Source organism: Oncorhynchus mykiss, chromosome 18 (genome assembly GCF_057628025.1).
Source record: "Oncorhynchus mykiss isolate SJ-2025 chromosome 18, ASM5762802v1, whole genome shotgun sequence".
NCBI classification, from domain to species: domain Eukaryota; kingdom Metazoa; phylum Chordata; class Actinopteri; order Salmoniformes; family Salmonidae; genus Oncorhynchus; species Oncorhynchus mykiss.
The window spans coordinates 41,178,610-41,206,542 of NC_143039.1; the positions used below are offsets into that span (position 1 = coordinate 41,178,610).

The 27,933-nt window shown below is 44.9% G+C and overlaps 2 protein-coding genes across 2 annotated transcripts; both read left to right on the top strand.

The window, feature by feature from the left end:
• Positions 1-1,525: 1,525 nt before the first annotated feature.
• Positions 1,526-18,514, top strand: LOC110496040 (uncharacterized). The gene is made up of 3 exons (XM_021571677.3): positions 1,526-6,963; positions 11,250-11,460; positions 16,056-18,514. Exons 1-3 carry the CDS (start codon positions 2,593-2,595, stop codon positions 16,073-16,075), a joined length of 4,602 nt encoding a protein of 1,533 aa, XP_021427352.3. The 5' UTR covers positions 1,526-2,592; the 3' UTR covers positions 16,076-18,514.
• On the top strand, positions 16,514-27,687 carry LOC110496797 (carnitine O-acetyltransferase-like). The gene is made up of 6 exons (XM_036952524.2): positions 16,514-16,567; positions 19,757-19,875; positions 25,632-25,719; positions 25,812-25,888; positions 26,619-26,741; positions 27,387-27,687. Exons 1-6 carry the CDS (start codon positions 16,514-16,516, stop codon positions 27,439-27,441), a joined length of 516 nt encoding a protein of 171 aa, XP_036808419.2. The 3' UTR covers positions 27,442-27,687.
• The last annotated feature ends 246 nt before the right edge of the window (positions 27,688-27,933 follow it).

Below are 27,933 nucleotides of genomic sequence, written 5' to 3' on the forward strand. Positions count from 1 at the left end.
GAACTTTCAACATTCATTTCCAATAGTATAGTACTTATTAGGTAAAAACTGCTGAATGAGTCCAAAAACTTGATGTGATGTGACTTATTTTGATGACCTGAAATCATGAAAATGGGGTTGACTTGCCTGTAATAAGACACATATTGTATATTTATCAATAACAAACAAGAAAAATTATAACTGCTATAAAACATATAACTGCTATAACAATACAGTGACTCAAAAACAACAAACAAATGGCTATAACTCAGCTAGCTAGTCAGCTGACAGGCAAAATATGGCAAATAGTCGTTTTTTAGCTAGCATACAAAAGCATAATATGATGTACAATGCCGAAAATATGACTAAAACATTGACAACTTTGTCAGGAACATAAGGAAACAAATACTGTACTCACGGTTCTTGCATTTATGCACAGCACAGTGAAGGATAAATAGAACGATAATGTTAGAAAACCCGAGGTTCTCTGCACAGCCACAGCTGGCAAGCTGAATTTGGGAGTTAGGCTAACACTTACGAGCTCGTGCTTGCTGTGACATCATCAGCCACTCTTAAAGGTACCTGGCATAGGCCCATCCCCTTGGGAGCCAGGCCGGCCCACTGGGGAGCCAGGCCCAGCCAATCAGAATGTGTTTTCAACACAAAAGGGCTTAATTACAGACAAAAATTCTCCTCCATATCCCCGCAGTTGAAGAAGCCGGATGTGGAGGTCTTGGGCTGGCATGGTTACATGTGGTCTGCGGTTGTGAGGCAGGTTGGACATACTGACAAATTCTCTAAAATAACGTTGGATGCGACTTATGGTAGAGAAATTAACATTTCATTATCTGGCAAAAGCTCTGGTGGACATTCCTGCAGTCAGAATGCCAATTGCACTTTTGTGCATATGGAAGATTTCTGGGATCTTTTACTTCAATCCATGAAACATGGGACCAGTACTTTTACTGTTGCATTTATATTTTTGTTCAGTGTATAATTTTATGGGTTTGTTTAAGAAAAATATGTTCTAATAGGATTCTGATTGGGGTGACAAAATCCTACAAGATTTATCAAAAACCTATTGGATCCAATCAGATTACTTTTGATTTACAATAGGATTCCAATATGATTCTGATAGAGGTAATACAAAATCCTATAGGATTGCCAGAATTATATAGGGTCCAATAGGATTACTTTTGATTCCCAATAGGAAAACACATAATCCAATAGAATTCCAATAGGATTCTATAAGAAATCGAGAACCCTGTAGGACCCAATATGATTACTTTCCATTTCAAATAGGAAAAAAGTTGTCCAATAGGATTCTGATAGAGGTGACACAAAATCCTATAAGATTGTGAGAATCTTATGGGATTCTATCGGATAAATCACAATTTTTGACTTGGGAATCCACCAGGGAAGACCGGTTAAAGCTTTTCACATCACCTAGGATAATTTGCATTATCTCAACCCTCATGTTCTGGCTGAGGTGACCCCTTCTCTCCTTTCTTTCTTTCTTTCTTTCTTTCTTTCTTTCTTTCTTTCTTTCTTTCTTTCTTTCTTTCTTTCTTTCTTTCTTTCTTTCTTTCTTTCTTTCTTTCTCTCTCTCTCTCTCTCTCTCTCTCTCTCTCTCTCTCTCTCTCTCTCTCTCTCCCTCCCTCCCTCCCTCCCTCCCTCCCTCCCAATTAGAGGGACGAGGGGGTGACCGGCAGACGGGAGTCTTCTTTAAACGCCTTTTCTTGGGTCGGCCATTATGGTGTGTGCCACTAACTCCCCTGATGGAATTAAATGTAATTAGTGGATTACAGTAGTCGGACAGCACTGCAGTTGGGGAATATTTACTACCAATGGAGGTGTTTCAAATTGACATGCTCTAATTCACAGTGTAGTCGTCATTAAGATAATCGAGCTATGTAGACATTATTAATCCTGACTTTTTGACAACATCGATTAATCAACTCTATCGGAAAGCTTTAGATAGAGACCAATCTTCCAGTTGGTGCTTTGAACGCATTAAGAACAACGGGTGGTGCACAGTCGCCCTTCATTCAAAGGCTGACTCCTCTCAAACCAACACAGAGGGGGATATAAAGCATTACTGCGGAATACCCAGGATTTGGTGAGTTTGGAAAATTATTTTGGAACATTTTTTGCGTGCATGCTTAAAACGAGGAGTGCTTAATTGTGGTGAACACTTGGCTTGCAAATGTATAGCTACATGCAGACCAGAGGCATAGTTGGTATGTATGTTCACTTTTTATGATTAGAGAAAGTAACCATCATGGGAGGAAGAAGCCTGTGTAAAATGTCACCCAGTAAATAGGCTACGTAGGTGAGTTACATAGCCTCTACACATGATATAAAGTACAAAGTAGGCCTATTAATAGGCAACATTTCAATATAAAGTCTATTCTGATTTGAAAGCAAAGTGACGCACTCATTTTTCTCCAGTTTTCTATGATCAGTTTGAAAGGGAATATGCTATACAATTTAAATCACAACATATGTTTATTATAATTATTACATATGTGTCCTTTTTGACAGACCTGTTGCCAGAGCGTTAAAAGAAAGGAAGATTAGGCAACTTGCCAAAAGCAAGACCTCTTCTCTGTTATGTCTGTCTCCTCTTTACCGAAATGGAAACAACTCCTGCTAGAGCGAAAGAGGAGGGAGGAGGAGGAGCGAGAGAAGAGAGAAAAAGAGGAGGAGGACAAACTCGCCAGCATGCCTGCCTGGAAGCGAGGGATCATCCAGAGGAGGAGAATGAAACAGGAGAGTTTCGGGGACAAGGAGAGGGAGGGCCCCCTCCAAGTCAAGGAGGGCAGGTCCCCCTCTGATCCTGCGAGTGACCTGGACAGCTCTACACTAGTGCAGCTGGGAAGTGAACCACCACTCAGCCCAGACATCACGGGGCCTTGGCTGGATGAAGAGGCTAAACTGCAGTGTCTGGTGTTAAAGGAGACCATCATCCCTGTCGGACAAAACTCATTCATTCGCACACATGGCGGATGGAGGAGGGGAAGAGAAGCAGAGAGGGCTGGGGAGATGGGCCACGAGAAAGGGAATGAGCAGGAAATAGAAGTAGGGAGAGAGAGGCAAAAGGAGAAAGAAAGAGGCCACGTCAAAGGTCATGATGGAGAGTCTGGGAAGGGAAGAGATATAGAAATACAAATAGAGCGATACAGGGACAGGAGTGGGGGCAGAGAAAGGGACAGGAGTGCCGGGAGAGAGACGAGCCGGGATACTGTGAGAGACAGGGAAAGGGATTGCCCGAGAGGGAGAAAAGAGGAGGAGAGGGAGGAGGGAGACTCAAATTCTCCAACCCCCAAGTACTCCTATCCACTAGTCCCAGGCCTTCGTACTATCAGAGCAGACAACATCATCATTATTGAACAGGACAGAAAGGGAAGTGATGAAAGGAGGGGTAGAAGGAGAGAGTCAGAGAGGGAGAGGGAGGTGATGGAAGAGGAGCAGGAAAATAGAGACGTAAAGATGGACCTCAAGGAGTTTCTGGCTGGTGGAGGGAGTGTCACAGAGATCCGAGCATCAGAAATATTGATCATTAAACCCTTAGCTGGCACTGAGGACTCAAGAAGTGGAGGTCTCAAAGGGACAGGCAGGGAAGGAGATGGAGAAAGAGGGAGAGATGCAAAGTGCAATAAAGATGGAGGGAAAGACTGTGAGAGGCAGCTGGAAAGAGAGGTGGCATGGCTGATGATGAAAGATAAAGAGAGGGAAAACTTGAGGGAGAAAGACCTACCACGGACACAAGTAGCTTCTTCAGAAAAAGAGGATAGGAGATATGGTGACACAGATGACAGTATCCACAACGAGAGAGGAGTTAGGGTGAGTGAGCTGCTGAGTAAATTTGGGGAGCACACAAAGAAATTCAGAGAACATCCAAAACCCCCATCCCGGTCTAAAAGCTCAGAGTGTTTCATCCGGCCTGGCAGGGGCAGAGAACCGTTTTGTCTGGATGATGGAGACAGGAGAGGGGAGGAGGAACATGCAGGATTCAGGGGTGTGCCCAAGCGGTCATTCAGCTTCTCTGACCGTGGGATATGCACAAAGGAGAATGGCATGCAGGACGAGGGGAACCATGATAGGAAGGTGGTGGAGAGGACATGTTCAGACAGGAGGGTGGCAGCAAAGGGAGATGTAGTGCAGGGGGAATGGTCAGAGAGGGCAGGCAAGCAGGAGTGCTGGACCTGGCTTTCAGATAAAGTGCCTGTGGGGAAGCATAGAGAGGGATGCATAAAAGCAGACAGGGCGGTAGGGGGACAGCACGAGAGACGGCCTGCTGTGGAAAGTAACGCCGGAAAAGAGATTGACCGTTGGGTCGAGAGAGTAACAGGAGTGGAGTTAGATTTGAGCAACAAGGGGACAGAGGAACTCACAGAGAATATGTATGGGGAGGTAGGGTTTACAATGGCCTCACTTAGAAACACCGAGGCCTCGTTTGCGCGAAGAGTGTCCATCAGACAGGATGGTCGAGAGAGAGCAGTGGACAGAGAGGTGGAGAAAACGAGAGAAGAAAGCGAGAGAGGGTTGGACAAGGCGAGGAGCAAAGGGAGAGAGGGGGTGGGTGGAAGAGAGGCAGAACCTCAAGTGCGGGAGAGAAGGGAGTCAGACTTTAGGCGAGGATCAGAGGTAAGGGACATGAAGAGGGTATCAGAGGTAAGGGACATGAAGAGGGTATCAGAGGTAAGGGACATGAAGAGGGTATCAGAGGTAAGGGACTGCACAATTTCAGTTGAAACAACTCAGCAAAACTGTGTGATCACCCTCTCCATAGACAGAGCCAGTCCTCCTCAGTCTGTCGATAGTCATTACAACCACGTGTCAGCGTTTACAGAGTGCTCATCAACCTTGCTCAGTACTGTGGCACATAAAGGAACAGATTGGCATAGTAGTCAAGGAGCACCGGGACACCATTCAACCCAGTCACCACTGTCACAGCACACAGAGGATCTTATCAACAAGATAGAGAGAGTGGGGGGGACAGTGAATGAACGTGACAATCACAAAGGGACCCAAACATTGATGCTGGATGGCAAAGGCGTGGTGAGGGAGGACACAGAGACTGAGAGAGGGAGCAAAGCTTATAGGGAGCCAGGTGAGGTAAGCAAGGACACTATACTTTCACCTGGCGCACACGTGCACAGTCATGTTTACCCCAAAAAGTCAGTTCTTGAAGTGACCCCTAAGTGTCCTAAGTCTCCAAAGTGCTTTGCCTCAGTTGGAATCCCTCCAATGCCACTTGAGATACACATACCCAGGACCGTGTTCTATGGTGTGGGGGAGGCAAGCCTCCAAAGCGAATACGACCGGAGCTGCGAAGGAGAGGGAGGAAAAGGTGTGGAGAGGAAGGACAGTTGCAGGATCGGCAAGCCCTTGTCTCACATCGAATCCTTGCGAGAGAAAAGCCAACAGAGAGAGAAGGAGAGGCTGAGGAACATGGAGGGAGTGGCAACGACGGGGGATGATGGAGATGCGACTGAGGGGACAGAAAAGGCTGGGACTAGAAGGACTAGAAAAGCTTCATGTTCAGACTGGTGTGAGGAAGGAGAGATGGGGAACGAAATAGAGCGAGAGAGACAGAGACAGGAAGGCTCCCCACCGCAGACAACATCCACTCAGTTTGACGTCACACAGGAAGTGAGCGTGTCGAAAGCCGTCTCCCAGCTTCCTGTTCCTCTCTCGTTCTCGCAAGCTGTCAAAGGAGAGAAAGAAACCAGAGGGATCTCCATTGCAGCCTGTGAAGTAGCCTTGTTCAGCTCTCACACGACTGAGAGAGGGGAAGATCCAACCAAACATGTACTAGCAGAGTTACGGTGCGACAGGGGTCGGCAGAGAAAACAGAACACCGGAGGCAGAGGAGAAGAAGGAGAGGATAAACTCTCAGAGGAAGAGTACAGGCTGCATTATCTGCCTCCTTCACACTCTCCCGCGCCCTTAGACTCTCTCTCCCCCTCTCTGCTTCACCCTCCCTCTCTTGCTGAAATGAGCCGGATCTATAACTTGAAAACGGTGGGGTCCAGGGCGGCGGTGTGCATGAGTGACAGGACCGTGGATAGGCCTATCCCATCACACACTCCTAAGGTACAGTCCGACATATCCGCAGAACAACAGGAGCCATGCAGTCCAGAGAGATCAGTTGGGAGGCTGACACAGAAGCAGCTGTGGGGTGGTGGTGGGGCTCCTGGGAATAAAGCCTCTTCCAGCGATGAGAAGTCCGGACTTCAGACTGTACAGCGGCAGGTGGAACAGCTTCAGTTGCGAGAACAACAGGAAGTACAGAGACTATCACATGACGACAACGCAGCACAGTCGTCTTTTGGACAAAATATTAATTTGAAAGATAAAGAGTCTAAAGCTCAGCAAAGCCCTAGGATATCACACAGCCAGCCTAATAAGGAACCTCAGCAGAAGCATCCGAGGCAAATGGACCAGCAAACAATCCTAAATCCCAGAAAATCTCAGTCCAATCTGCAACTGCACTCTGAAAGGCCTCCTCAACCCAAGCAGGCCCAGTCCAACCAACCCAAACAGGCCCGATCCATTACCATCAACTCCAGATCTGTCCTGACCCCCTCTCCTGAGAACTTATTACACCCAGACCAGGGAGTACCAACCACCCCATCAGCTTCTCCATCTCAATCCACCTCCGTCTCTCCCTCCCCTTCCCCTTCTCCGACCCATTTCACCATCAGAAGCCTCTCTGGAGGCCAGCAGGTCAAGAGGGGCACCACCATCACCATCACCCCCAGGAAGCCTGTTGGAGGGGCAGCCGTGGAAGCTGTTTCTGTATCCTCTAGACCCCTGGCCAATACGTCTGCCCAGTCCCAGATGCCTGTCCTAACCGAGGAAGGAGAGAGAGGCAAGAAGAGGTACCCCACTGCGGAGGAGATCGAAGTGATCGGCGGGTATCAGAACCTGGACAAGTCCTGCCTGGTCAAGACTTCCAAAGCATCTCCCAAAGGGGTGAGTGTAGACTGCCGTTTGGCATATTGCAGACTATGCACTATAAATTGTATTGATGAAGTATCACATCTTGTAGTGATGATCATGGGATCCCATCATCTAAGGTTGTGTTTAAGGAAGACCCAATTGGTAAAACAAAACGAAAATAGCAGAAAATGGCTTGAATAGATCATCAGTGTGTTATGGGATAAGATCGATGATAGTGTTTTGAGTTGTCACACATGCTGTGACTGTCAGAAAACATCACCTCTTTCCTACTTGCTTCCATTTGAACCTTTTTATCACCAGTCCCCAGAATGCACCCCCCCCCCCCCCCCACACACACACACACACACACTATCATGTAGAATCCCCTTTCACTCGCATTAGAACATCCTGTTTGATTGAACTGAGGAGTTAGAACACGTCAACTGAGCTAAGTCTGTTAAAGCCTTATCAAGCACGACATCATGATTCTCAGCTGTAAAGTAGCCTACTAGTAGCAGTGGCTGTGTGGTATCATTTAATAATAAACTAATTATAAACCCGTTATAAATCATTTGTTAGGGTGACCGTAATGTATAGAATTACCAGTCACGTTCAAATGAGCCTTCATGTAACACTTGAGGAAATCACACCGACAACTAGAGCCACCCTTCCTCCTCCCCCCTATCTAATTCTGTCTGTCTGACCGGAGGTTTTGCAGAGACGAGGTATGTGGGTTGTGAATCAGTCATCACTTTTTTCTGTTTCATATAGAAAGACAAGTTATCGCACAAAAGTTCAAAAGGCTTTTAACATTGCGTCCCCTTTTCGTGAAAACAATTGGAGCCATAGCCTGTTAGAGACAGGATGCTTCCGGGTACCATTTCAGACACAGAAGAGTCTTTTAGAGTACTGTAATTAGAATGCCTACATAACAAAGTGGCTCATCAGGGCAGAACTAAAGACAAGGCTGGCAGTCTCCCCACACAAATAGAGCAAGAGGTTTAGAATGGGATGAGTCTGGTACAGTCTGTTTATATAGTAAGTTAGACCAGAATGTGCATATTTAGAGCAATTACTGTATACAGTATACCTATTTTTATATACTTAAACATGTATGGTTCATGTACTGTACTTTACTCAGGCAGCATGACCTTTAGTATAACGCACGTTGCTATTGTACTTTGCCTATCAGCATCTTGTTTCCTTTCGTTTTCTGTAAGATGCTACACAGTTCACGGACTGCGTCACACCATTATGTTGCAGGTTACTTCCTCTGCCAGATCCTGTCTTTCAATGAGTCTGCCGTTGTTGCCTTCCCGACAAGTCTTCCTTTGTATTTTCCTGTTTCTGCTGAGTTTGTTCTGCTGCATTGGAATTTTGGCAAGCGTTGACCTATTGGCATATAACAACAGAGTAGGAAAGAAATGAATAGTCTCGCGATGCCAATGACATCCTTTCAAGACTTGTTCAAATATGGGAATGAATGATAACACCTAAAAAAAAATTACTAACTTGTTAATTTAGCAATGGCACTTGAGGAAGCTCTCGCCATGTTTATTGTATAGTTTTTGCAACATTTGACTAATGATGCTATCCTACTGTAACCTAATTTCCAATTTATACTTCTTCAAATGGGGTCATCAGGCCCAATTTTGGTGTGACTGAAGAGAAACAGCCTCTCATTTGTCAGTGAAAGAGGAGGGTGGGGTTAAACAGAAGTGTAGTGAGGGGAAGCTCAACAACCTTGTGATTCCCTAGCTGACACTGCCTGTCTGAGTCCCTGGTCAAAACTAGTGCACTTTACAGAGAAAAGGGTGACATTTTGGATGCATTCACTGGGTATTTGCTCTCATTTCCTCTTTCAGGCCTGCTCACTTCCTCTGAATGATAGAGACAGATAAATAGCAAATATAGGGTGAGTGGGGTAAATTGAGCCAAACAATTAGTTGAGCCACCCCTCGTTTCTAAGAAACCGTACACAAGATTAATCATGTGACCAAATATTTAGGAAGAGGTCATCATTTCATGTTCACAAACTCAAATGAACATATTGTGTTGTAGGTTTCATGATGCTTGTATCTAAACCAAATGTTAGAGTTTTAAGATTGTTTTATACATCAGTTGGGGTCTCTATAAGCTACAATATGAGGTCCTAAACCTAGCATGAAAGTGCCTACTAGCTGTGTGGGCTAATATATAGTAGTTTGCCTTGGGATAAGTTGAGCCCATGTCCATGGGTTAAGTCAGGGTTTCCTAAACTCAGTCCTCTGGACCCAAAGGGGTTCATGTTTTGTTTTTACCCCTAGCACTACAAATCTGATTCAATTCATCAAAGCTTGATGATGAGTTCATTATTTGAATCAGAACCGAGTTTGGGAAACGCTGGGGTAAGTTGAGCCAACGGCCACCAAACCCCATTCAAATTATGATTACATTTTGTCAGTTTTATGCATTATATGCATAGTATTTTTGCCACCTGTCATGCATATGAACTAAAGATCGTGCATTTTTATTATGACAGAGCAGACATCATCATGCGGCAGGGTAGCCTAGTGGTTAGAGCGTTGGACTAGTAACCGGAAGGTTGCAAGTTTAAATCCCCGAGCTGACAAGGTACAGATCTGTCGTTCTGCCCCTGAACAGGCAGTTAACCCACTGTTCCTAGGCCGTCATTGAAAATAAGAATTTGTTCTTAACTGACTTGCCTAGTTAAATAAAGGTAAAAAAAATAATATTGTAGCCCCCCTCGAGGTTCTTGAGAGTTCAGACATGGAAGTGAGAGAAGGGAAAAAGTCAATTTGAGCAGCAGTAAGGGATGATTTTTTTGTTTGACTGAATGACACTGAAGAGGTACATTGACAAAAAAGAACTGTACCTGTTCGAAAGAGAGGCTATGATAGAGTAACAGAGGCACACAAGGTCTTAGGTTGGCAGGGTTGTTTATTAATCAACTATGATACAGGATGTGGATAATGACAAAGTATCATCCTCTGTAACTGAATGGACATACTCTGACTGAAATCATCCAAATATATCCAAACCTCATTGGATGCATTATTCACCTGAATGAATCTCACCCACTCTGTCCACACTGAGTAATGAGAAAAACCCCAAGAATTGTTTGTTTGGTATCTGTTCGGCACCAAATCCTGTAATGTACTACTAGCTGTTAAGCACAGCTCTCCTTTACTATAGTCGTCCTGCTGTAACTCTTCCGTAGCCTATTGGTGCCTCCTGGCCACCTGTTGCTCACGTTGCTGTCCTTGAGACTGTTTGCCGTCAGCTCCCCTGAGCAGCAGCATCATCTCACAGAGGGTGACTTCCTCCTCATCCTCGGTCAGATCATTTGTCTCGCCCTTCCTCAATCCCTAGGTTCCCTTGGCACATCTATTTCTCTCAAACTAGACCAAGGCACCATTCTCGTCAACAGTGGCTGCCCCACATCCTGTGTAAGACATTTTTTGAGTATTCGTAAAGGTTCCCGATGTGACTATTTTATTTTATTTAACCTTATTTAACCAGGCAAGTTAGTTAAGAACAAATTCTTATTTACAATGACGGCCTACCCCGGCCAAACCCAGACAATTGTGCACCGCCCTATGGGACTCCCAATCATGGCCGGATGTGATACAGCCTGGATTCGAACCAGGGACTGTAGTGACACCTCTTGCACTGAGATGCAGTGCCTTAGACCACTGTGCCACTCGGGTGCAGCGATTGACACAGTGCGCCTCCTTTCTTCCTCATTCTCTCTCTCTGGTTCTCTGTCTGTCCTCCATGTTCTCCCCTGCTGTGTTAGCCTGGGTTAATCAGTTCAGTCAGGGATTAGCCTCCTGGGCCTGAGCTTGATTCATCTAACTTCTCTCACACCAGTTTATTATCAGGAGTGTGTGGACAGTCAGTCTGTTGTGAATATAAATGTACTACACCGACCTATAATATAATGTACTTTAACGACCTACGCATATCTCCCAGGGGCCAGGTTTGACTTCCTTTTGGGTCCAGGCAGCAACTTTGTTTACACCAAAGTGAACGCAGTGTCCGTGCTAAGTAAACAAACTGTAGGTTACACACATTTTTGTCAGGGAGGGTCCGACTCAGTAGAACCTAATTATGCCGTTTTTATGGGTGCCTTCACCATCTCCCTTTCATACGAAATGAGGGCAACACTGCAAGTACAGGTTATTTTTATTATTGTTCTTGAAGCATGTCCATCCTTATTATGTAACACTGCAATGTGGTCAGGCTGTCTATAAGGGTGGGCTCATTTGTGTGAACTGTACTAAGCCTCTTTCCTGTGTCTTGTTTGCCCCCTCCAGGTGAAGGTGTGCTTCGACGAGACCCAGCTGGAGCAGGTGTGTGAGTACCCATCAGAGACCTCCATGTTTGACTCCACCCACTACCCCTTACTTGGTCAGGTGAAAGGGAGGGAGGAGGAGGTGGAGGAAGACGAGGAGGAGAGAGGAGTGCTTGTGTCCAGGAGCAGCAGGAATGTGGGGGCAGCGGTTGGCCTGAGAGTGCTGAGAGTGGGTCAGTATATGTCACTTCCTTACAAATACACTACATGACCAAAATTATGGGCATTAATATGGAATTGGTCCCCCCTTTGTTATTATAACAGCCTTCACTCTTCTGGGTAGGCTTTCCACTAGATGTTGGAACATTGCTCCAGGGACTTGCTTCCATTTAGCCATAAGAGCATTAATGCAGTCGGGCACTGATGTTGAATGATTAGGCCTGGCTCGCAGACGGCATTCCAATTCATTCCAAAGGTTTTCGATGGGGTTGAGGTCAGGGCTCTGTGCAGGCCAGTCAAGTTCTGCCACACCGATCTCAGCATTTCTGTATGAACCTTGCTTTATGCACAGGGGCATTGTCATGTTGAAACAGGAAAGGGCCTTCCCCAAACTGTTGCCACAAAGTTGGAAGCAAAGAATCGTCTAGAATGTCATTGTATGCTGTAGCGTTAAAATGACCATTCACTGGAACTAAGGGGCCTAGCACGAACCATGAAAAACGGCCCCAAACCATTATTTTTCCTCCACCAAACTTTACAGTTGGCTCTATGCATTGGGTCAGGTAGCGTTCTTCTGGCATCTGCCAAGCCCAGATTCATCCATCGGACTGCCAGATGGTGAAGCATGATCATTCCAGAGAGCGCGTTTCGCATGCTCCAGTCTAATGGCTGCAAGCTCTACACCACTCCAGCCAACGCTTGGCATTGCACATGGTGATCTTAGGCTTGTGTGTGGCTGCTCAGCCATTGATACCCATTTCATGAAGCTCCTGACGAAAAGACGTTGCTTCCAGTATCAGGAATCAAGGTAAGATGTAGACACGTCAAATTGACAATGGTTTAATATTCCAACAGGGGCAGGCAATAGTCAGGTCAAGGCAGGGGTCAGTAATCCAGAGGTGGGGCAAAGGTACAGGTCAGCAGGCAGGCTCAGCGTCAGGGACAGGCAGAGTGGTCAGGCAGGCGGGCTCAGAGTCAGGACAGGCAAGGGTCAAAACCAGGAGGGTGAGAAAAAGGAGAGACTGGAAAAAACAGGAGCTGAGAAAAAACGCTGGTTGACTTGACAAACAAGACGAACTGGCAACGGACAAACAGAGAACACAGGAGACAAAGGGCTGTGAGACATACGTAGGTTTGACTCTGGACACATGAAAGGTGGGATGTATACGAAGAGTACTTGGCAACAGAAGACTAACAGCAGAGGGGCTAATAATCTTGGAAATGGGAAATGGACCGATAAACCGGGGAGTTTGCCGGATTCCACCTGGAGGGACAGATCCCCGGTGGACAACCATACCTCCTGCCCGAGACGATACCGGGGAGCCGGGGTCCGATGGCGATCCGCCTGTCGTTACTACCTGGAGGTGGTCTTGAGGAGGGCCGACCGGGATTTGATGACAGCGACGGACAAACATCTGGCCAGAAGGTACACGGCCCTCTTCCTCCTGCTCGGGGAAGAGCGGGGGATGATATCCCAGGGAACACTCAATCGGAGATGGGCCTGTGGCAGAGCAGGGAAGGCTGTTGTGGGCGTACTCAACCCATACCAGCTGCTGCCTCCAGGAGGTGGGATTGGCGGAGACCAGGCAGCGCAGAGTAGTCTCAAGATCCTGATTGGCTCGCTCTGACTGGCCATTGGACTGGGGATGGAACCCACAAGACAGGCTGGTCAACAACCCAATGAGGGCACAGAACACCTTCCAGAACCGGGACAAGAACTGAGGCCCCCAGTCGGAGACCATGTCCGCGGGCAGTCCATGGATCCGGAAGAGGTGCTGCACCAGGAACTGGGCCATCTCCTTGGCCGAGGGTAGTTTAGGGAGAGTTATGTAGTGAGCGGCCTTGGAAAAATGCTCAACCACTGTCAGGATGGCGTTGTTGCCCTCAGACGGGGGAAGACCCATGACGAAATCCAGGGAAATATGGGACCAGGATCGGTGAGGGGAAGGCAGTGGTTGCAGAAGACCAGCCGGCGCTTGCCGAGGAGTCTTATGTTGGGCACAGACCGTGCAGGCGTATACAAACGCGGCAACATCCGGAACCATCATAGGCCACCAAAAGCATTGTCGCACGAAGGCCAGGGTCCGACGGGACACCGGGTGGCAGGCAAGCCTGGAGGAATGGGCCCACTCCAGGACCGCGGAGAGGACAGATTTAGGCACAAACATCCGATTATCAGGGCCCCCCCCCCAGGGTTCGGCTGGGACCACTGCGCCTCCCGGACCTGGTTCCCTATACCCCAGTTGAGTGCCGTCACCAAGCACGAGGTGGGAAGGATGGTTTCGAGCTCCGGGGTGGTACCCATGGGGCTATAACAGCAGGACAGTGCATTCGGCTTGACATTCTTGGATACCGGCATTACGAGAGGTAGAAGTTGAACCGTATGAATAGCATGGCCCATCTGGCTTGCCTGGAGTTGAGGCTCTTGGCGTTGTGGAGATACTCCAGGTTCTTGTGGTCGATCCACATGATGAATGTGTGTTCCGCCCCCTCCAGCCAGTTGTTCCATTCCTCCAACGTAATCTTCACCGCGAGAAGCTCACGATTCCCAACATCGTAGTTCTTTTCCAAGGCGTTGATGCGGTGGGAAAAGAAGGTGCAGGGATGTAGCTTGAGGTCCAGGGCAGAATGCTGGGACAGGATCGCCCCCACTCCAACATCAGAAGCATCGGCCTCCACCACAAACTGGTGGGAAGTGTCCGGATGAACCAAGATGGGAGCTGTGGCGAAGCGATGTTTGAGGTCCCAGAATGCCCGGTCAGCAGCTGGAGACTACATGAACAGAACCGTGGGCAAGGTGAGTGCAGACAGGGGGTAAGCCAGGGTGCCGTATCCCCAGGGTAAAGCGGCGATAGAAGTTGGTGAACCCCAGGAACCCCAAGCGTTGCAGCTGCACCCTGGAAGTAGGCTGGGGCCAATCCACCATCACTCTCCCCTTCCCGGGATCCATTTTCACACTCCCTGCAACGAAGATGAAACCCAGAAAAGATATGGTGGAACGTTTGAACTCGCACTTCTCTGCTTTTACAAACAGCTGGTTCTCCAGGAGGCGTTGGAGAACCTGTCAGATTCTTGGGTGGAATGGGAGAAGATGAGGACAAAGACAAACCGGTTCAACATGTCCCGGAGAACATCATTGACCAGACACTGAAACACAACAGGGGCATTGGTAAGGCCAAATGGCATGAACCGATACTCGTAATGACCACAGGCCGTGTTGAAGGTGATCTTCCATTTGCAAGGTGGGATCCCTGGGCGTGCGAGCAAAATCCAATTTCCTCTCCCTCCGTTGTTCCCGTAATCGCCCATCGATACGGATGGTCAAGCTCCTCAGAGACGCCTTGCAGGAACATATCGAACATTGCCTCTTGATTCCAAGCACTCTCCAGCAGTAGCCCAGGTGAGAGCCCTCCCGGTCATCAGCGTGATGAGGTAGGCTATCTTGGAGCGATCCGAGCGGAAGGAGGAGGGCTGAAGCTTGAAGATGAGGATACATTGAGCTAGGAATGCCCGACAGGTGCTTGGCTCTCCATTGAAGCATTCCGGAGGAGGTAAGTAGGGCTCTCAAGAAGGTGGAGTGATCAATGAGACGGCGCTGCTTGTACTTCGCGGCTGAGCCGTTGTTGCTCCTAGACATTTCCACTTCACAATAAAAGCATTCACAGTTGACCAGGGCAGCTGTAGCAGGGCAGAAATGTGAAGAACTGACTTGTTGGAAAACATGACTGTACCATGTTGAAAGTCACTGAGCGCTTCAGTAAGGCCATTCTACTGCCAATATTTGTCCATGGAGATTGCATGGCTGTGTGCTCGATTGTATACACCTGTCAGCAACGGGTGTTGCTATAATAGCCCGAATCCACTCATTTGAAGGTGTGTCCACATACTTTTGTATTTATAGTGCAGCTGAATACCTGTGCAAACCATTGCAAAACATTTTGCAACTAAACCAAGTGTTTCTTATTGGACAAGTCCAGGTTAGTCCCTCTCAGTTTTCGCCCGTCTGCATCCGTTTGGTTTCTAGTGAATACACCCCTCAGTCATGAAATGTGGTTGTCCAGTCATGAAATGTGGTTGTCCAGTCTGAAATGTGGTTGTCCAGTCTGAATTGTGGTTGTCCAGTCTGAAATGTGGTTGTCCAGTCTGAAATGTGGTTGTCCAGTCGGAATGTGGTTGTCCAGTCGGAAATGTGGTTGTCCAGTCTGAAATGTGGTTGTCCAGTCTGAAATGTGGTTGTCCAGTCTGAAATGTGGTTGTCCAGTCTTAAATGTGGTTGTCCAGTCTGAAATGTGGTTGTCCAGTCATGAAATGTGGTTGTCCAGTCTGAAATGTGGTTGTCCAGTCTGATATGTGGTTGTCCAGTCATGAAATGTGGTTGTCCAGTCTGAAATGTGGTTGTCCAGTCTGAAATGTGATTGTCCAGTCATGAAATGTGGTTGTCCACTCTGAATGTGGTTGTCCAGTCTGAAATGTGTTTGTCCAGTCATGAAATGTGTTTGTCCAGTCTGAAATGTGGTTGTCCAGTCTGAAATGTGGTTGTCCAGTCTGAAATGTGGTTGTCCAGTCTGAATTGTGTCTCATAACTCCTCTTTATCTCTCTATTTTACAGATGAGTCTTGCCATCGGTAGACATCAGTCGGCTCGCCAAATTGCTCAAATGATGTGGTTAAGATTAGATTTTATCTTGCAATATGACTTTTGTTTTCCTGTATTTTGTTTCTTTGAAATTATTCATTTAATGTTTGTAATCTTTTTTGATGTACAATATTTTATTTTACATAGGATCAGGGACTATTGGTTTTGAAGAAAAGAAAACAACAGTTTTATGTAGTTTGTGAGATGAATGTGTAACGATGTGCGCTGAGAGTCGGGAAGCAAATTCAGGGAGTGAGTGTTTTAATAATTAAACGCAACATAATACAAACCACAAACAACGCATAGACAAGGAACTGGAACAGAAACAATGACACCTGGAAAAGGAACCAAAGGGAGTGACATATATAGGGAAGGTAATCAGGGAAGTGATGGAGTCCAGGTGTGTCTGATGATGCGCAGGTGCGCGTAACGATGGTGACACGTGTGCCCCATAACGAGCACCTTGATGACCAAGAAGCTGGAGAGGTAGCACACGTGACAGAATGGTGGATGGAGCCTCAACTCCTCTATTTCAGTGTAAAAGTGTAAAGACAATATGAAAACATGGTACATATTGTAGCCTATAATCTTTACTATGTGCACTTGTTGTATTTTTACTATCAGGTGTGTACTTTTGGGTGATGATCACGTCTATGCAAGTTAGTGGATTACAAATGTATGGTAAAAAGGGTCCGGTCAGTTTAGTTTTAGTTAGCTTAGATCAACAACACAACGTCTCTACAGTATATAAACTCTGCATCAGCACTGTAACGATTCCCGGTGCATTCCAAATGACACCCTATTCCCGACAGGGCTCTGGACAAAAGTACTGCACTATAAAGGGATTAGAATGACATTTTGGACACATCCTCAATGATGCTTATCGTATATCATCTGGTCCCTGTGCCTGCTGGATTTGCTCATACCGATGACATAAAGAACAGGTCATCTACAAGTCCAAGGTGAATTTTACACCCCTCATGTGTAGTTTCTGGTAAACCATGGCTATATGTAACGTCATGACAATTCTCTTTTGTTCAATTACTATTTCTGTTTGAACCACAACATGGATATCAGCTAGCCTTAATGCACATGATTTAAAACACTGATGATACATTATGGAATAATCACCAATACACATAATTATAATCTTTTTTTTTTTTAGGTTTCACTGTTTGCCCTTTAGTGGAATTAATGTGGTAGAATGAAAAAGAGTAGTATATCTACTGTATCTATGCTAATTTGACTGCATAGTTTTGAATGGAAAAGGTATTATGTTTGTGTCTCTGGTGTTATCATGTGAGACTACAGCACATGGGGGATGTGGGTGAAAACATGATTTAAGGGATGTTTACAACATTTAATCCATAGAATGGTCCTTTGGAGGAAGGATTGGTGACATATATTTAGCATTTGTATCTAAAAGCATAATTGAGAAATGATTCATCAAAGTTGGCATATTTATGAAATGTTGATCTTACACAGGTCTCTTTTTTAAGACTCCATTATGTTTATCTGTAGGTGCTACAAAGCAAACATTGGTGGCATATGAAGCTTTACCGCTTGCTCTGAAATATGAGTAGTATTTTGTTTTCAATTTTCAAATTTTCTTGCATTAATTTATGAATACTGAAGAATAAGTACATTTTTTGATTTAGCCATTTTTTCTATATATTGTTGAACGTAATATACTCTATGGACATATCAAAGTTCTCTGTTACTTTTAGTTATTATCCAATTTGTAAGCATTAAGAACAGAGTGAATGTGAAAATTTATTCAAAATGGTTGCCCTCTGCTGGTGATTTGCAGGATGTACAATATGTTGAAAGATTTGCCAAATATTTGTTTATATATTCTATATTCTTGTTTATATTATATTCATTAATTCATGTAAGAAAATTGTTATTGAAATCAAAATACCACTCATGTTTCAAAGTAAGTGGAAAAGATTTACAAGACACGGGTTTTTGTAGCACCTACATATGAAACTTGACGTCTTAAAGGAGGCCTGGGTAAGGCCAAAATGTAATAACTATGACAACTTCAATTAATTATTTCTCAATTCTGCTTTTAAATACAAATGTAAAATATATTTCAATTATCCTTCCTCCAAATAAGCATTCTATGGATTAAATGTTGTGAAATCTCCAAACTCATGGTATTTTGTCATCCTGGTTTTGTGAGGAATCACCGATATCCCAAATAAGGGCACAAACGTTATAATGGCTCCATGGGATGCTGTAATCTCAATTTTAGGTGCTCTTTTTTGATGAAAAATAATCTAAATGAAGAATATCAGATTGATGGTATATCTGATTTATGCTCCCACGTGTGCAATTTTAATACTTGGTTTTATTCTGTTTTCTATTGTGGTCGAAGAAGCTGGCTTCATGAGAGAAAAACATCAAATAAATTATTTGAAACGAATTGAAGTATCATGATGGGTTGTGTAGATGTGACTATAGATACATTTATGTTTCAAGGATATTTAGAGAGTATGTGATATTATCATGTCATGGTGGGTCTTCTTGTGCACAAACGTGGCTGCATTGATGCAATCATTTACAATTACAGCACAGAGGTTACAGTCTGGCTGTCCAAACCAATGATTGTATTATTTTCTTACCATAAAAAACAACTACTGAAGATCCTGCTGTTTTTTATATTTTTACAAATGATGTCAGAGGTGCAAGTGTGAAACTCAGAGCACGGAGATGATCGACCAGTTTCCCTAAAGTAATTACCAGTTGGAGGGGTGTTCAAGTGGATTTTTCTCAGTCTTATGCTGGTATTTAAATTATGAGATGTTGTAAACGCAGCAATAGTCGAAAAACCTGCCAATTTTCGTTTAAAGTTCATAATGCCAAGATTTCAAAGATATACGATATCACAGAGAAGTTTTTTTATCTTTACAGCTCAGGAAAAGATTTGTAATGTTGTGTTTCTTGTTCATGTAATTCATGCAAACGTTGGGTTTTTAAGCTAGTATTCAATTGGCTCCTTGAAGGATTGTACCCAGAATGCACCAAGCGGCCCATTGAAAAGGTACGGGTATCGTACAGAGTGGACATTAATACAAATCAAATGGAGTTTCCCCATTTATTAAAGTATTAGCCCTAGGTGATCCCAAATATTATAAATATTCAAACCACATATCAACTCGTCTTATTACTCATCCGACTACACTCAACATTGTTTATCTGGACATGCATGTAGGTTGTGTCTGGATCCAGCCAGGAGTGATGCTTTTACTCCTCAGTGCCCGTCCAACCCGTGCCCCCGCTAGCCCAGACTCTGCAGGGGTACCTACGAGCCCTGGAGCCCCTGATACCTAAAGAAGAGCTGGTCCACACCCGCAAGAAGATCCAAATGTTTTGTGGAGAGGGGGGACTCGGTCTGCAACTTCAAGAGGGACTGGAGAGACGAGCTAGACACTTAAACAATTGGATATGCAAACAATGTGGGAAATTGTGCACAATTTGTAACCAACTGATTTTCACGTAACTAGACTGAGATAAGAAAATATCAGTTTTGGATGACACCTTATGCATGGTGCTAATTTCAAGTTAACTCTATGGCTCAAATTGCCTTTCCACAGCTGCCGTCCTTTATGGACTGTCCTGCATGATTGATAGTTGTTTTGCTGTTGTTCTCTTCTCTGTCCTCTATTATAGATATCTGACTGGTGGGTGCAGTGGGCATACCTGGAGAGCAGACAGCCCCTGCCCATGCATTCTAACTCAGCCATCTCCCTGACTAAGTGGGACTTCTCAGACTGGAGGGGCCAGCGTGTGTGAGTGCCAGCTGGCAGCATACTGCCATAGCTGTAGGCACAATGTCCCTGTGAGATACGAGAGGAGCAGGCCGGTTTACTGACTGTACACAGACAGTCACAGACAGTGTTGACATGGTTCTAGATTGATGATGTACACACACTCAGCATTTGCACCTGTGGATTTGCTGAGTAGAGAGTGAGCACATCCTACTCCGGTACAACTACTGACAGATTGTCACATGAAAGGGGTGATGGCTGCCTTCTAAGTTGAGGCTCCTCTGGTTTAGAGATGTTATTTCATAGATCTGTATCCTACACTGAGTGTATAGAACATTAAGATGCCTTCCTGCTATTGAGTTGCACCCCCTTTTGGCCCTCAGAACAGCCTCAATTTGTCAGAGCATGGACTCTACAAAGTGTCGAAAGCATTCCACAGGGATTCTGGCCAATGTTGACTCCAATGCATCCCACAGTTGTATCAGGTTGGCTGGATGTCCTTTGGGTGGTGGACCATTCTTGATACACACAGGAAACTGTTGAGTGTGAAAAACCCAGCAGTGTTCCAGTGCCTGGCACCTACTACCATACCCCGTTCAAAGGCCATTACATCTTTTGTCTAGCCCATTCACCCTCTGAGTGGCACACATATACAATCCATGTCTCAATTGTCTCATGGCTAAAAAAATCCTTCTTTACTGTATAATGGCGCTGGAAAGGATGGCTGCCATTTTATTGACTTTTAATGAACTGTGCTTTTTTGTTTGTTTTTTTGCATTGTTTGTAACTTATTTTGTACATAATCTTGCTGCTACTGTCTCTTATCACCGAAAATAGCTTCTGGACATCAGAACAGCGATTACTCACCTTAAATTGGACAAATAATGTTTATTTAATGCGTCGGATGGGAGAGATTTACTGCAGACACCCGAACAGGCCCTCATCCCCGTCGCTCGCAGGAGAAAGAGACAGAGCTTGTGCGGAAGGAGATCGGGGTGCCTTGTGAGGATCAGGCTAATCTGCTTTTGCCACCCGTACTGGTAGCCAACGTACAATCGCTGGAAAATAAATGGAATGAACTAAAAGTACATATATCTTATCAACGGGACATTAAAAACTGTAATATCTTATGTTTCACCGAGTCGTGGCTGAACGACGACATTAATAACATAACATTTTCGGCAGGTTATACTCTCTATCAGCAGGATAGAACAGCAGCGTCTAGTAAGACAAGGTGTGGCGGGCTATGTATATTTGTAAACAATAGCTGGTGCACGATATCTAAGGAAGTCTCAAGGTTTTGCTCGCCTGAGGTAGAGTATCTCATGATAAAACCACACTATCTACCTAGAGAGTTTTCATCTGTATTTTTCCTTAGCCTTCTACATACCACCACAGACTGATGCTGGCATTAAAACCGCACTCAATGAGCTGTATACTGCCTTAAGCAAACAGGGAAACGCTCATCCAGAGGTGATGCTCCTAGTGGCCGGAAACTTAAATCAGTTTTACCTCATTTCTATCAGCATGTTAAATGTGCAACCAGATGGAACAAAAAACTCTAGACCACCTTTACTCCACACACAGAAACGCGTACAAAGCTGTCCCTCACCCTCCATTTGGAAAATCTGACCATAATTATATCCTCCTGATTCCTGCTTAAAAGCAAAAATTCAAGCAGGAAGCACCAGTGACTCGGTCAGATGAAGCAGATGCTAAACTACAGGACTGTTTTGCTAGCACAGACTGGAATATGTTCTGGGATTCTTCCGATGGCATTGAGGAGTACACCACATCAGTCACTGGCTTCATCAATAAGTGCATCGATGGCGTCGTTCCCACAGTGACTATACGTACATACACCAACCAACATTCACAAGGCTGCAGGGCCAGACAGATTACCAGGATGTGTACTCCGAGCATGCACTGACCAACTGGCAAGTGTCTTCACTGACATTTTCAACCTCTCCCTGTCTGAGTCTGTAATACCAACATGTTTCAAGCAGACCACCATAGTCCCTGTGCCCAAGAACACGAAGGTAACCTGCCTAAATGACTACTGACCCGTAGCACTTGCGTCTATAGCCATGAAGTGCTTTGAAAGGCTGGTCATGGCTCACATCAACACCATTATCCCAGAAACCCTAGACCCACTCCAATTTGCATACCGCCCCAACAGATCCACAGATGATGCAATCTCTATTGCACTCCACACTGCTCTTTCACACCTGGACAAAAGGAACACCTATGTGTGTCACGCCCTGATCTGTTTCACCTGTCCTTGTGATTGTCTCCACCCCTTCCAAGTGTCGCTTATTTTCCCCAGTGTATTTATCCCTGTGTTACCTGTCTCTCTGTACCAGTTCGTCTTGTATGTTTCCAAGTCAACCAGCGTTTTTCCCGGTCTCCTGCTTTTTGCATTCTCCTTTTTCTAGTCCTCACGGTTTTGTTCCTTGCCTGTTTCAGGACTATGTACACGCTTGCCTGACTATTCTGCCTGCCTTGACCATGAGTCTGTCTGCCATTCTGTACCTCCTGGACTCTGATCTGGTTTTGACCTTTTTGCCTGTCCACGACCATTCTCTTGCCTACCCCTTTGGATTAATAAACATTGTAAGACTCCAACCATCTACCTCCTGTGTCTGCATTTGGGTCTTGCCTTGTGCCTTGATATTGTGAGAATGCTATTCATTGACTACAGCTCAGCGTTCAACACCATAGTGCTTTCAAAGCTCATCACTAAGGTCCCTGGGACTAAACACCTCCCTCTGCAACTGGATCCTGGACTTCCTGACGGGCCGCCCCCAGGTGGTAAGGGTAGGTAACAACACACCCGCCACACTGATCCTCAACACGGGGGCCCCTCAGGGCTGCGTGCTCAGTCCCCTCCTGTACTCCCTGTTCACTCATGACTGCACGGCCAGGCACGACTCCAACACCATCATTAAGTTTGCCGATGACACAACAGTGGTGGGCCTGATCACCGGCAATGACGAGGCAGCCTATAGGGAGGAGGTCAGAGACCTGACCATGTGGTGCAAGGACAACATCCTCTTCCTCAATGTGATCAAGACAAAGGAGATGATTGTGGACTACAGGAAAAGGAGGACTGAGCACGTCCCCATTCTCATCGACAGGGCTGTAGTGGAGCAGGTTGAGAGCTTCAAGTTCCTTGGCGTCCACATCACCAACCAACTAACATAGTCGTAGCACACCAGGACAGTCGTGAAGAGGGCATGACAAAACCTATTCCCCCTCAGGAGACTGAAAAGATTTGGCATGGGTCCTCAGATCCTCGAAAGGTTCTAAAGCTTCCTGCCATCCAGGACCTCTCTACCAGGCGGTGTCAGAGGAAGGCCCTAAAAATTGTCAAAGACTCCTGCCACCCCAGTCATAGACTATTCTCTCTGCTACCGCATGGCAAGCGGTACCGGAGCACCAAGTCTAGGTCTAAGATGCTTCTAAACAGCTTCTACCCCTAAGCCATAAGACTCCTGAACATCTAATCAAATGGCAAATGGCTACCCAGACTATTTGCATCCCCCCCCCCCCCCCCCCCCTCTACACTGTTGCTACTCTCTGCTATTATCTATGCACAATCACTTTAGTAGCTCTACCTACATGTACATATTACCTCAACTAACCGGTGCCCCTGCACATTGACTCTGTACCGGACCCCCTGTATATAGCCTCACTATTGTTATTTTACTGCTGCTCTTTAATTATTCCTTACTTTTATTTCTTACTTTTTTTCTGTATTTTCTTAACTGCATTGTTGGTTAAAACTTCTTCAGGATCGGTGGGTCCCCTGCAGGACATTGAGCTAACTTAAACTAATGTGATTAGCATGAGGTTGTAACAATCCAGGTCCTGACAATTTCTCAGGACATATACATATCTGATATTTGCAGAAAGCTTACATTCTTGTTAATCTAACTGTACTGTCCAAGTTGCAATAGCTATTACAGTTCAAGAATACCATGCTATTGTTTAAGGAGAGTGCACAGTTTTGAACATGAAAAGTTATTAATAAACCAACTAGGCACATTTGGGCAGTCTTGATACAACATTTTGAACAGAAATGTAATGGTTCATTGGATCAGTCTAAAACATTGCACATACACTGCTGCCAGCTAGTAGCCAACATCTAAATTGCAGCTGGGCTGGAATAACACATGATGGCCTTTCTCTCGCATTTCAAAGATGATGGTACAAAAAAATACAACAGAACGGTTGTTTTGTTCTTGGTATTATCTTTTACCAGATCTATTGTGTTATATTCTCCTACAATCCTTTCACATTTCCACAAAATTCAAAGCGTTTCCTTTTCAAATGGTACCAAGAATATGCAAATGCTTTCTAGGTTAAAAGTAAAACCTTGAAATCAGCCCTAGCCTTTACAGGAAGCCAGAGGCTAGCACTTGACAATGTACTGGAATTTTTGGGTTCTCGTCAAGATTCTTGCAGCTGTAATCTGCACTAACTGAAGTTTATTAAGGCCTCGTGCCATATTTGGGTAGGCGGAAAGTAGGTCATTGCTGTAATCTAATCTTGAAGTGACAAAAGCATGGATTGGCTTTTCCGTATCACAATTCAATTATTTATTCTGCTCCCCAAGCTCTTTCAGCTGGACGTGTACAACAGTGACGGCTCCCGGATGACAGAGAGCCAGATCCATGCCGAGCTCCTGTGAATCAGGGCTGAGTCCTGGAAGCCGGACAAGGAGCCCATGAGAATCCTGACCAGTGAGCATCACCAGACCTGGGGCCATTATACTATACATACCCATAACAATACCTAAAGTATGGGACGTCCAGGGTGTGGAATGCAGAGGCACGACACTGTTTTCATATGCTAGGTCTCTGAAGTTCGAAATTTTTCATTTTTTATTACCTTCAGTAAGGACTTAGGGTGATTGTTTGCTCAGTGCTTCACCTTTCTTTCATGTTCTCCCTTTTTTCTTACACATATAAATTGAACAAGGAGTCAGTTCGAGCGATTGAGAAGGGACTTTTTAACCTTGTGTCTGGACTCTCCAGTCATGAGGGTCTCAGATGACAGGTATGAGCCATGTTCTTCTCTCTTTCTCCTCCACCCGCACTCTATTGGTTAAGAGTGTTGGGCCAGTAATCGTATAGGTTGCTGGATCAAATCCCAGAGCAGACAAGGTCAAAATCTGTCGTTCTGCCCCTAAGCAAGGCAATTAACCCACTGTTCCCCATCCAATGAAGACGTGGATGTCGATTATGGCAGCCCCCCGCACCTCTCTGATTCAGAGGGGTTGGGTTAAATGCGGAAGACACATTTCAGTTGAATGCATTCAGTTGTACAACTAGCTAGGTATCCTCCTTTCCCTTTTCCCCAATTTCTCCAGGGCCGCCGCCAATAATGGCTGATCCCTGGCTCTGACTCCACTCTCCGAGGGTGTCTCTGGGGGAGTGGGATATGCCAAACAATCCTTTCCAATTCACATGTATAATACACACTTGTACATGTATGAAATAGGACACATGTAAGCACCCTCCTAATTATTATTGTTATGTATTCTCTCTCCATTTCCTCTTCTCAATCATTTATGCAACCAAATTATTATTATTTCACCCATCCTTTGTTACTATTTTTGTAATTGCTGTACAGTATGCATTATTTTTGCTCATTTACATTTGACACATCAAGGGACTTGTTGAGCACTTAATTGGTTACGGCTGACTGATGTGTTTTGGATTATGAGATAAATTAGTCAGGCAGTTCTATGTTACTTTGACCTTGACTGACAGGCACTCCAGTCACATGGCAGCTCAAATCCTGCATGGGGGCGGGACACACTTGAACAGCGGCAATCATTGGTTTGACAAAACACTGCAGGTGAGTGGAGCAGTACAATTAACATTTATCCTTGGTCTTCTCTCTTCAGTTAGAAACCTGACCCAAAGAAAACCCCTTTGATCCCACTTCAGATGCCCAAGAAGCTTTACTTCAACATTGGCTGTGAGATTAAGAGAGATATCGAGCATGCCAAGCAAAACCTTGATATGTGAGTTTGCATACCATATGCAATTATTATCATGCATTATTTCCTCACTCCTGTGTTGTTACATATCATATAGGCTTTATTGAATCTAAATATGCGGTTGTTTATTTATATGGTGCGCATACTGACTGGTTTGACACAGACTACAGTACTAACGCTGTCGAGTGCATTGGTGTACTAGGCGATACTACAATGACAATGATAAGGAAACACTCAGCCTCTGTAGTTGATGTTTGCTTTGCTATGAAATTCAACACGGCTCTGAGCTGAAATGAAAGTGACACGGACCAAAGCAAATGGAGGCGTGTAAACACGATTATCTGCCCTCAGTGTTGGTTTAACCTTTACAAAACACGGTCAGAAGCGTAAGGCGGCTCTGGTTGGCTTTAGTGCCCCCTAACCTCCTTATTCTATTTTAAGAAATTGTTTGTGATCCTGAGCTGCCTGTATTATCCTGGGTTCAGACCATGTGCTGCCATCCTGTGGCCAAACTGACAACTGTCGATACATTTGTATCCCATTAGAGTGAAGATTCATCTTTATAATTTGAATTGAACAGCTAACCTGGGTCCGTGTACATGAAGTGTCTCAGAGCAAGAAAGCCAATCTTGGATCAGGGCCATTCATTATAATCTACAAGGCAAAAACTGATCCTAGATCAGCACTCCCACTTGATGCTTTATTCATGGATTTTGAATTTGTCATTTTAATTTTGCCATGCTTTTGCCCCCAGACTGATCAACGACCTGGATATCCACTGCTTCAACTTCCAGAGGTTTGGGAAGGAATTGCCCAAACGGCACAACCTGAGTCCCAACTCCTTCATCCAGGTGGCACTGCAGCTGGGCTACTACAAGTGAGCTCGTAGGAATCACTTACAAAGGGCATTCAGCCTCAAACCAGGATACTGTATGCAATAATAAGGATAATGTGTGTGCAGTTGATGTTGTTTTCACACTTTGTGGTACTGATTTTCATAGATGTGCTAGTAAATGTTCATGCAAGAAGCATTATATTGTCATTGTAAATAAATGAGACAACATATGTTCTTGGCAGCCAACTTTCTGAAAATGTGGAATATCTGCATTTTCAAATATAAACTTTTCTGTAAATTAATTGTGATTAGCAGCAATTATTGTGTCCATATCCAATATCTGAATTGCGTTCAGTACGACAGAACGTTGTGCAACATTGAATTCAACTGAAACGGTACTGTACTGAACATCCGGTTTAAAAACGTTGTGATTATGGTGGCCCAAAGGGAAGTAACTATATGGTGTGCTGGACAAGTTTTGCGATTTCAGATGGTCACACCCATATTGATAAGGCCATTCCTCAGCACACTCACCAAATGGGAGCAAGCATACCTCAAAGGCTGTCAAAGATGGTTGTGCACTGTTTTCGGGAAATGGGTCATTCGGTTCAAAGCGTCACGGAACGTAGCAAACGTTGAAGCAAACTGAATGCACCCGTGCTCTATCTTTCTCCTTCTCTCCGTCAGAGTTCACAATGAGGTCTGTGCCTCCTGTGACATCGCCTCCCAAAGAATGTTTTGAGGGGACCGCACAGACGACATCCGCTCTCCCACCAATCAAATGCTCAAGTTTGTGCTTGCCTTTGACGACCCCACTATCTCGGTGAGAATCATACTCAGGGCTTGACATGTCCTTTGGACAAGTGGGAGTGAAAGCTCCGGTCAGTTAAAAAGTGGTCTATAACACTATTTTTACATCATTGTATGATGCAAGGAATCACTTTACAAAATAAAATGCATTATTATTACCATAGATAATCAGACAAAAGTGTGCCAATTGGTTTCTTTGCATATTCAAGCCTACAACACTGCTCCTTTAAGGCGCTCCTGAAGGGTGGTTGGGCCCCCTTACTACCTACAAAATATTGCAAAATTACAATTACAACCAAATACTTTTTTATGTCTTTATAAAAAAATCAAATGACTACTTCAAAGCAAGGTAACTATCTAAGGCATGTTTATCTATAACCTAAAATATTCAGATGATCTATTAACAGCATGTGAGGTATTTGTC

Coding starts and splice junctions, on each gene's coding strand:
- LOC110496040 (XM_021571677.3), top strand. CDS start 2,593: ATGTCTGTCTCCTCTTTACCGAAATGGAAACAACTCCTGCTAGAGCGA. Junction 6,964..11,249: donor CCAAAGCATCTCCCAAAGGG/GTGAGTGTAGAC, acceptor TGCCCCCTCCAG/GTGAAGGTGTGCTTCGACGA. Junction 11,461..16,055: donor CCTGAGAGTGCTGAGAGTGG/GTCAGTATATGT, acceptor TCTATTTTACAG/ATGAGTCTTGCCATCGGTAG.
- LOC110496797 (XM_036952524.2), top strand. CDS start 16,514: ATGGTGACACGTGTGCCCCATAACGAGCACCTTGATGACCAAGAAGCT. Junction 16,568..19,756: donor ATGACCAAGAAGCTGGAGAG/GTAGCACACGTG, acceptor CCTCTATTATAG/ATATCTGACTGGTGGGTGCA. Junction 26,742..27,386: donor CTGCAGCTGGGCTACTACAA/GTGAGCTCGTAG, acceptor TCTCTCCGTCAG/AGTTCACAATGAGGTCTGTG.